This window comes from Quercus lobata, chromosome 4 (genome assembly GCF_001633185.2).
Source record: "Quercus lobata isolate SW786 chromosome 4, ValleyOak3.0 Primary Assembly, whole genome shotgun sequence".
Classification (NCBI taxonomy): domain Eukaryota; kingdom Viridiplantae; phylum Streptophyta; class Magnoliopsida; order Fagales; family Fagaceae; genus Quercus; species Quercus lobata.
The window spans coordinates 56,328,695-56,339,779 of record NC_044907.1 but is presented as its reverse complement, the minus strand read 5'-3'; the positions used below and the strand labels follow the sequence as shown (position 1 = coordinate 56,339,779).

The following is an 11,085-nucleotide window of genomic DNA, read 5'->3' as shown; positions in this document are numbered from 1 at the left end:
GCATAAGTATGTGTGCGCATACATAGGGCCTGCATACATAGTCCAGTTGTATGCGTACGCATTACCCTAAATCCTAACCCAAAAACATAGAAATGCAAAATAGAGAAGAACTAGAACTATTAAATCTAACAACCTAACATACTTAAGGGCAGAAAAACTATATAAACTTAAACTAAACAAACATGCTATAACATAAACAAACAAAAGAAACAAGGAAAACAAGAATCAAAATAAAGAAAAGGAGAAAAGAGGAAAAGCTTTATACCTTAAAACACAAAGCTCCTTGGCTTGAGTTTGACCGTTCCCCTCAGTCAAATTTATTCACAATCAAACAAGGAAGTGATTAGTAACCTTAAAACTCCAAGATCAAGGCCAATAAAGGACTTAATCAGAAAATTATTGACTTGAGGATGTTTTGTGAAAATCTTCCTCTTTGATTCACTATTTCTTATGAATCTTATGCTTTTCCTTAGGATTTTCTGTTATGTTTTGAAAAGCTACTATGTATGGATTTATATAGTTGAAAAATGGGGGTTTGGAACGGCTCCCAAACGATGTGAGATTCATTCCAAACCTCACACTTAATGCTGAAAAACTTTCCTTTCATAACCTTAGCATGTGTGCGTAGGCCTGTGTATGCATACGTATGCATGAGACATGCACACGCAACTTTAGGAAATGCGTGCGCGTACACATGCATGCGTATGCGTGCCCTAGGGTTTCTTGGCCTTAATTTTCCAAAAATAGATTTTTTTTAGTTTAATAAAAAGTTATATTTTTCCGAAAACACTTTCTTCAAGTCAATTTCAATCTTATTGGGCCTAAACCAACCTTGGGCTTTAGAATTCCAATATCATTGGGGAATGAGGGCCAAAGTCATAAGGGGTACAAAATGCGGTGTCTACACACTCATGAGACTTTAGACGTATGAATTTCACGCAACTCTTCAAAGTTGCATCCCACTCCATGTATGTGTGTTGTTTGTCATGTGCGTGGGTTAGGCTCGAGCCGTATGTGAAAACAAAATGTTTTGTCTCTTTTTCTTTTGATTTCGTTAGTGAAGCTCATGAATCAAAAGATGGACAACTATAGGCACCTCATTTTGTATCACTTACGAATCGAGCCACCGTTCTCCAATGACGACATCACTTAAAGGCCCAAGATTAATTTAAGGCATAATCTCGTAAAATCTTGACTTTAGAGTTATTTTCAAAAAATAAAAGCTATTTTTGGATAAGTAAAAGTGTAGAAAAGCCCTAAGTGTGCGTACACATACACGCGTATGCACACACTCAATTGAAGTATGAGTACACATACTTAGGGCATGCATATGCATGCCTCAAGTATCCGCACGCATCTAGGGTTCCAAGATGTATGAAATGAAAGTTTTTGGACATAAATTTGTGTAGAGTGAATCCCACATCATCTGGGAGCTGCTCTACACCTCTCTATGACTACTATAAAAAGCCTTAAAAGGCAATTTTACAAATGAGGATGGAAACATACAAGATTCACTAAAAAATAGTGAATCAAAGATGGAGTTTTTACAATAAAACATCCTCAAGTCAAGTTTTACTTGGTTGAGACATTTTTTGTTCTTGGCCTTTGAGTTCTAAAGTTTACTAACCTAATTGGTTTTGTTCTTGAATAGATTGACTGTAATGAACAATCAAATCAAAGCTCTAGATAGTTCTTGTGTTGAGGTAAAGGTTCAACTTTGGCTTTTCACTTCTTTGTTTATTTTCATGTTTCAATATACTTGTGTTAGCCTAGGTTTGTTTTATGTTTGTATTATAAGCATGATAGGTTGCTAGTTTTATTGCTTTGTTTCTTTTTCTGTTATGTGTTTTTGGGCTAAGTTTATGGGCATGTATGTGTGTGTATGCTTCATGCATGCATGCGCGTACTTTAGCTTGCGTACGCATACAATTGGGATGCGCTCACATACCTTATGTATGTGCACGCACACTCATGCCCAGAAACCGATTCAACCCTTCCTTGCTTTTATTTGCTTTTCTTTCACATGTTTAGCCTCTGTTTGGTCTAATTTCACATGTTTAAGTCTTGAAGTCAGTAGAATAACATGTTTTGGATTGTTTAATTGATAGATTAATGGTTAGGGTTTATAAGTGATTGAATTCCATGAACATGCATATGAATTTGAACATGCATTGATACATAGGTGTTGTGATGTAATGAGGTAAGTCATGCAATAAGCCATATGAACATGCATTTGATTGTTTGAGCATGAGTTGATTAAATATAACAATATGCTTGGTTGAATGCCATGACGTTTGGATAATGATTATGCTTGATGTTGTCTTGTTAATGTTATTGTCTTATAATATATTTGTTGCCCTTGGATAGATATGAGTGTTGCTTTTTGATAGAAGAATCTAGGGTTTGGGGATTCATGTTGTTTGCTTTAGATGCATGTTAAAGTGTATGTGAGTTTAGAATAACATATTAGAAGACCCTTTGATGAGATTATGATGTGGAACACAATGAGTGGAGGCCGACCTACGGATCAAGTGGGGTTGGGTGCCTAACACCTTCCCATCCTCATACTTAAACTCCAGACACGTGCTTTAGTAAAGATCAGTCCTACAAGAGCGCTATATTTATGATTCATAAACTTAATTTAGGTGGCCACTCCATTTACACCCTTCACCCTAGGCCGAGGCATACTTCCTATGAGGAAACCACTACCACCCAAAGCGATGGGGGCACTTGCGCCCATAGGCGTGCTTGTAGGAATGCAATTCTTGTGAATACTAGTTTGGTAAGACGGAATGTACTGGAAAAGGATAAATGTGAGTATTATAAGTAAGATCTTGAAGTGCATCATGCTTTATGGAAATGTCCATGCTTATCAGCAATGTGGGACTCAAATCAGCGGTGGAATTTTCCCAGAACCAACCATATTCCACGGTTTGTTAATATAGTTCAATAAGTTCTGGATGCTGGAAGAGACACTAAAGCTTTTTCTATGCTCGTGTGGACCATTTGGAACCGTAGGAATCAGCTTTGGACTAGTAATAGCGACCATCAGATGACCCAAGTCGTTCCTAGTGCTAGGCAAGCTCTCACCAACTTTGTTCGTGCACTCCTAGTCATAGCATCTTCTTCCTTGGATAGAAGTAATGGGGTCAATTGGCGACCTCCACCTTCTTCAATCTACAAAATAAATTTTGATGGGGCGGTTTTCTAGGAAATGGGAGAAGCAGGTGTAGGAGTGGTGATTTGGGATGGCTAAGGGCTGGTTATAGCCTCCATTTCTGAGCAGAATTCCCTCTCTCGTTTGATTGCCGAAGTAGAAGATATGGCGGCAGTGAGAGCATTAGTTTTTGCTAAAGTGGTTGGTGTCTATTTAGTTATTTTGGAGGGCGATTCAAAGATAATCATCAACGCCTTGATAGACGAAGTTGATTCTTTTGCATCCTATAGTCACTTGATTGATGATGCTAAAATACTTGCATAAGCCTTCGTTATTATCAGTTTCTCTCATCTTAGAAGACAAGGTAATTATGTAACTTATAACTTAGACATGATAGAAGTTTACTAGTGTGGATGGAGGATGTTTCTCCACACCTCAATATTGTAATTTTCTCTCATCTTAGAAGACAAGGTAATTATGTAACTTATAACTTAGACATGATAGAAGTTTACTAGTGTGGATGGAGGATGTTTCTCCACACCTCAATATTGTAATTTTAGCCAATTTGGCTTTTCAGTCTTAATAAAATTTACAATCTTCTTTCTAAAAGAAAAAAATTAGACATATGCGTGGAAAATTATCTTATTCAAGTTGAGCACATGTTAAGCTTGCATATTTATTCCATGTGGGACTACAACATTGAGGCACAGGATATGCCTAACTATTTCCCAAAATTTTAGCACATACCTATGCACAACAAATAAGACACAAGTGTGCAGGGGCAGAGCCACATAGTGGCTTGGGGGGGCCGTGGCCCCTGCAAAAAAAAAAAAAAAAAAAAAAAAAAAAAAAAAAAAAAATTTCCCATTAGACTATGAAGAAAAAATAATTAGGCCCCCCCAACCTTAGACAGCCGGCCCCCCCTACCAATTTCTCACCCATTCTCCCAGGCCTCAATCAAAAATTAGGAACATCCTCAAATTTAAAAAAAAAAAAAAAAAAAAAAAAAAAAAATGAACTAAAATCTGAAAAATAATAAAATAAAATAAAAAATAAAAAATAAAAATTACAGAGAATCCCACGGCAAGCTAAGCCCACGGTGAGCCCAGTAGCTTGCTCACGGCAAGCCCACGCATTCTCAACCGAAAAAAAAAAAAAAAAAAAAAAAAAAAAAAAAAAAAAAAAAAAAAAAAAAATTATAGAGAATCAGAAAATCCAACCATCACGTCGCTAGCAGAGAAATCAAATCGATGGCAGAGAACGCATACCCCAATGCCCGATACTGCCTATACAGAGCAAATTAAACTCAACAGCAAACCAAACACAGAGAACACAGAGAGAAACACAGAGAACACAGAAAGACAGAGGTTTTTATCTAAAAAAAAAAAATCCCCAATACACAAATAAAAACCAAACCCCAGCAAACCCACGGTCACGTCGCCGCGACGCCGCAGCTCGCTCATCATCGCCGTCGTCGCTTGCCCCTCATCGCAGATCGGAGATCGGCCTCTGCTCCGGTGCTCCCTCCGGCCCTCCCTCAAGGTATTTCTCTCTTTTTCTCTCTCTCTTTATCTCACTGTCACTAAAATGAAAAATGAAAAATGAAACGAAATTTTTGTAGATCGTCGACGCCAGACGGTAGATCAGTCATCACTCATCGAAGATCTGCCGTTGACTCGTTGCTTCCTCCACTCCGGCTCCGGCTCTGGCAGTCCAGCCCTCCCTCAAGGTTTTTCTCTCTGACTCTCTCTCTCTCTCTCTCTCTCTCTCTCTCTCTCTCTCTAAATGACCGAATGGTTTAGTGGAAATGAAATCTGCCTGAGTCTTTTTATTCTTTTAACTTTAATAGCATCTCACTCATTCATTGGTTGATTTTTACCTTTTTTTTCTGTTGTCTTTATAAATTTGTCTTTATCTTACCCGGTTATTCCTTTTTGTTGGTCAATGGTCAGTGTGTTGATTTTTAGTGTAAACCAACATTATTAAATAATAATTAATATTTATTCAAAAGCTAATAATTAAATTATTAGCTATCATTTATTGCAATTTTTTAAGAATTGTTTAATTGTTTATTGCTATATTTTAGGAATTGTAACAAAGGATATGTGTTTACTCTTTTAAGGCTATTTCTTAGGAATTGTTTAATCATTTATTACTGTAGTTGACTTTAACTTTATCTCTTTAGTATTTTATAGCCCGTATGTTTCCGCAGTTTATAACTTTTGTGTGTTACAAACGGGAATGAAACTCTCATTCCAAAATAATGCGTAATTTACTGTACAATTGGAAACAAATCAGCAAATGAGAGTTTTATTAATTGTTACGTATGTACGTGTATTTTACGTGTAATTACCAACTAGGATTAAAGCATTATAATTAATGACAAATAAATTAAAGCAATATAGTTTATTGTTATGCTAAACAACAATAATTAAAGCTATATAATTAAATTAACCAATACATTATAAAAGATAAATTAATTAAATTATTTGAGGGGTTATTATTAATTAAAGTTGTATTAAAAATGGGTTGACTGTTTAAATTATAGTGAAAAATTTGTTTTTTCCTTGAGTATGAATAACATTCATATAACTAAGCAAAAATTTCTAATTAAAATTTTATTTTTTAAAATTCTTTTCAGGTTAATTGAGTCATATTCTTAAAGCTAAAAGAATTATGAGCAAACGAAAAATAATTGATGCATTCTTTAAGAAAAAATATGTTAGCAATTCAGAAATTAGAATACCTGTGGCTGTAGAAACAAATGTTAATACTTCGATGCCTGATGAACACCCCTCCAAATGTCCAAAACTTCAATCTGAAGAGATAGATCGTGATCCAGGAACACGTAAAAAAATATGTGAATTTCCTATCAACAAATAAGATGAAATCCGACGAGCTTATCTCATAAATGGTCCATACCAACCTGAAAATATAGTTTGTCCATACAATGATGATACTCATCGTCGCCGATTTCAACCTTCATGGTTTGTTTCACATAAGGATTGGTTGGAATACTCACCTTCAACGGATGCATTATATTGTCTACCTTGCTACCTTTTTAGTAAGAAACCAATAGGTCGTCCCAGATCAGATGTATTCATTTCAACAGGTTTTAATAATTGGAAAAAAGTGAAAGATGGAATGAATTGTCCTTTAATTCGTCATGAAGGGAAAGAACCAAACTCTCCACATAAAATTGTTGTGAAATGTTGCGAGGATTTACAGAATTATTCACGACATATTGACAAGCTAGTTGAGAAACAAACGTCAAAAGAATTAGAGAATAATCGGTTGCGGCTCAAAACCTCAATAGAGTGTGCTCGATGGCTAGCATTCCAAGCTTGTGCTTTTAGAGGTCATGATGAAAGCCTTGATTCAAAAAATAGAGGCAATTTTATTGAATTGATAAAATTCACATCAACTTTCAATGACAAAGTAGCTAGTGTTGTCTTGGAAAATGCTCCTAGAAATGCCAAATATACATCACCCACAATTCAAAAGGAGATTTTGCATATTCTTGCTAATAATGTGCGAAATGCTATTCGTGAAGAAATTGGAGATGCAAAATTCTGCATTCTTGTTAACAAAGCTCGGGATGAGTCGAAGAGAGAGCAAATGGCCATCATTTTGAGATTTGTTGATAAAGAAGGTTTTATTAAAGAGCGTTTTTTTCATGTTGTGCATGTTAGAGACACTACTGCATTGACTTTAAAGAATGAGATGTGTGCTGTCCTTTCTCGTTATAACCTCCACATTGAAAATATTCAAGGTCAAGGATATGATGGGGCTAGTAACATGCGTGGTGAATGGAATGGATTATAAGCTCTTTTTCTTAAAGATTGCCCATATGCTTATTATGTACATTGTATGGCTCATAGGTTGCAATTAGCTCTAGTTACAGCATCTAGAGAAGTAAAAGATGTTCATCAATTCTTTGATCATTTGGTCAATATTATCAATATTGTTGTTGGTTCTAATAAGCGTAATGATGAATTGCAACATGCTCAAGGATATGATGGGGCTAGTAACATGCGTGGTGAATGGAATGGATTACAAGCTCTTTTTCTTAAAGATTGCCCATATGCTTATTATGTACATTGTATGGCTCATAGGTTGCAATTAGCTCTAGTTACAGCATCTAGAGAAGTAAAAGATGTTCATCAATTCTTTGATCATTTGGTCAATATTATCAATATTGTTGTTGGTTCTAGTAAGCGTAATGATGAATTGCAACATGCTCAAGCAGAACAAGTTGAGAATATGATTGCTTTTAATGAAATTGAGACTGGAAGAGGTGCAAACCAGATTGGTACTTTGCAACGAGCTAGAGATACTAGGTGGGGATCTCATTTTCAATCTATTTATAGTTTGATTAAAATGTTTGATGCTACTTGCAAAGTTATCAACACTATTTCTGAGGAAGGGGCTAATTATAAACAACGCGGTGATGCCGAGGGAGCTTATCAGGTATTAACATCATTTGAATTTATTTTAATCTTGCATTTGATGAAAGAGATAATGAGAATTACTAATGTTCTTTGTCAAGCTTTGCAACAACAATCTTAAGACCTTTTAAATGCCATGCATTTAGTTTCAACTACAAAATCACTTATTCAAAAGTTGAGAGATGATGGATGGGAGCCTTTACTTGCTAGTGTTATATTATTTTGTGAGCAACATGAAATTGATATTCTTGATATGAATACTCGTTACACTAAAGGTCGAGGTAGATATCGTCGTCAAGATTACGATTTAACAATGGAACATCATTTTAGAATTGGCATATTTACAGTTGCAATAGCCTTTCAATTGCAAGAATTGAAAAGTAGATTTTGTGAGCTAACAACGGAACTTGTCATTCTTAGTTCAACTTTAAATCCCAAGGATGCTTTTAGATTATTCAAGATTGTTGATATATGCAATTTGGTTAAGAAATATTATCCTCAAGATTTCACTGAACATGAACAAGAACTTTTGGAGTCTCAATTGCAACATTATAAGCTTGATGTGATAAAACATCCAGATTTTCAGAATATGAGTACAATTTCCGAGCTATGTAGGGGATTAAAAATTTCAGGAAAGTCTAAAATATATTTTTTGATTGATAGACTTATTCGTCTTGTGTTGACCCTTCCAGTTTCTACAGCAACTACAGAACGAGCTTTCTTAGCTATGAAATTGTTAAAAACAAGACTTCGCAATAGAATGGAGGATGAGCTTTTGGCAGATAATATGATAGTTTATATAGAGAAGGAAATTGCAGGGAATTTCACTATAGAGATAATGATGGATGAATTTTATTCCATGAAAAATCGTCGTCAGGCATGATTTGATTCGGTTGATGATCCGACCTGACCCGAATAATGGGAGATTTACTGAGGCTTAGTCCATGGAGCGGAGGCTTGGGCCGACAAAAAATTTTTGGCCCATTTTGTAACCCATTGTGAATCCTGTGCACAGGATATAAAAGCTGTTTTTTTTGGTGATTAGGGTTTTGTCTTGTTGTTGTTTTTGAGAAAGAAAAACACTGTAGCTGCACATTGTAATTTTCTTTGATAAAAGTGAAATCCCTGCAACTCTGTGGACGTAGGCAAATTGCCGAACCACATAAATACTGTCTTATGCGTGTGATTGTTTTACTTTCGGCGTTTTGTTTTCTCTATTTTTTTGTTTCTCACAGGTTTGAAATTTCGGTTGAATTCCCAACATGTTCAATTATATAATAATATATGAAAGTTGATAATTTTGTATCCAATAGACTTAAAAATTATATTTGGTATATCTCTGTTACAACCCGGCCCCCCCAAGTATGTATTCCTGGCTACGCCCCTGCAAGTGTGGGAAATCATCTTCCTTCATTAAGCATGTACACGTATCTCATATGTTAAACTATTGAGTAAAGGTAATGGGACGGTATGCAAAATTATTAATTTGTTGAACCGATATTTTAGTGTCAATAATCTCTTTTCGGAAGAAATTTCAGAAGTAATTAATTAATTATGAAATTCCACATCTTTAAAAATATCCCGTCTATAACAATGAATGTAGTCTTGGTTTAAAGTGTCCAAAGATAAAACTAAAGGTCTGTTTGGTTTGGTGGATTTTAAGGAGGATGAAAAAAAAAAAAAAAAAAAAGAGAGAGAGAGAGAGAATGGGGAGGAAAGAAATTTAATGGAAGAAAAACTAGTAGAACCCAGATGTTTTTTCTCCAAACCCACCAAAATGTTCTCTCTCTAAATTAAAGAGAAATGAAGAAAAAACCTGAACAGAAAAGAATGACCAAAAAACCCACGTGACCAACCGTATACATTTCAAACAGTATTTGTGTTTTTTTCTTTAGTCTTTCCATAAAAATTTCAAACCAATTGGGCAATACCACTGCAAAATATCATTAAACTGTTCATGTGGTACTTGACGAAACACACAAAAGCATTTGTTTGTAATTTATTATTAATTTTTTTTAATTTCCTTTGGTTTTCAACTTCTCTGTTTTTTGGTTTTTTCTTTTCTTTTTTTTGTACTTCTCATTGAGGTTTTTTTTTTTTTTTTTAAAGGTTTTTTTATTATTTGTTTTGGTTTTCTTTTTTTGGTTCATCCTTTTTTTCCCTCTAATTTGTTATTATTATCTAATAAGGACGTGAGAGTAAATTTGTATTAACTACATTTTTCATCCTCTTATTTTTCTTTTCAACCAAATAAAAGAGTTTTTCATCTCAATACTTTTCCAACCAAATGGATCCTAAGTGTGCGTTTGGAATGCATGTTTTCCGTGCGTTCTTGCGTTTTGCTAAAAATAGTAGGCCCCGGCATTGTTCACGGGACCTGCAAATAGTTTTTTTAGTAAAAAAAAAAAAACTTTTAAACTAAGTCTCACGGCACTATTCACATATTTAAAAATTATTTTATTACAGTGTTTTCAATTTTTAATTTTTAATAATAAACAGTATCCTAACACACCCCTAATGTTTTTCTTTCTTTTTGGGGTGGTGTCCCACTACAACCCCACATTAAAATCAATAAATCAATTCATGAGCAAGACTAGTTTTGGCATATGGACAAGAGAGAGAGAGAGAGGAAAATAATTTTTTATTCAGTGCGGAGAGAAGAGTGTTGAATATTATAGTATAAAAATTTGTTTTTTTTTTTTGGTCAATAAGGAAATAGCATTAAACTAGGAATTAACAAGTCTATTACAACACAATCTAGCTTTATCATTAGCTAGAATTCTTTCCACCACAAGCAGTGGATGCAAAAATACAACAAAAGAAGTTACACTGCTTGCACCTAGTTTGGCCATTGTATCAGCACATTGGTTGGTCTCCTTAAAGATGTGCTTTATCTGCATGTTGGGTATCTTCCTCACCAGATTCCTGCAATAAAAATTTGTTTACATAGCGATAGTGACTCTCTAGGTGTGGAGAGCCACTAAAAAACTCTAAAGAAAAATCAACTATAAATGAAGAATACTGGAGGATGATTTTTTGGGTGTAGTTTCCAAAATAATGGTTTTCAAAAACTCATAGGAAATGCTCTTACATGTAAGTTGCAATTTGATTAAATATTTTATTTTATTCTTAAATTTTTTATTTATTCCCATTGGAAACGGATAAAAGATTTTCCTCCTTAACAAAATGTCAAGGAAAATTTTACAAGAACGAGTTTCTCAATTTCAGGGTATTTTTTTCTTCCATTTAGCAATTTAGCTTTATCAAAGAGAATAAGATCTACTGATCCATCACTTGACAATTGTTTTGTAGTGTTTCTACTAAATTTTTAAAAACTCTTGCCGAGAAAATTTTAAATTTTGACAATTTATAAATACTTTTGAAATTTTGATACCAAAAAAAAAACAAAAAAAAAGGTAATAGAAAGATGACTTCTATTGTTGGTTACCCAATGCCAAGGTTGGTTCAATGAATAAGTCG

General features: G+C 34.4%; 1 protein-coding gene across 1 annotated transcript; it reads left to right on the top strand.

Annotated features, from left to right (window-relative positions):
- Positions 1-7,027: 7,027 nt before the first annotated feature.
- Positions 7,028-8,488, top strand: LOC115985487. The gene is made up of 2 exons (XM_031108429.1): positions 7,028-7,627; positions 7,781-8,488. Exons 1-2 carry the CDS (start codon positions 7,028-7,030, stop codon positions 8,486-8,488), a joined length of 1,308 nt encoding a protein of 435 aa, XP_030964289.1.
- Positions 8,489-11,085: the final 2,597 nt, after the last annotated feature.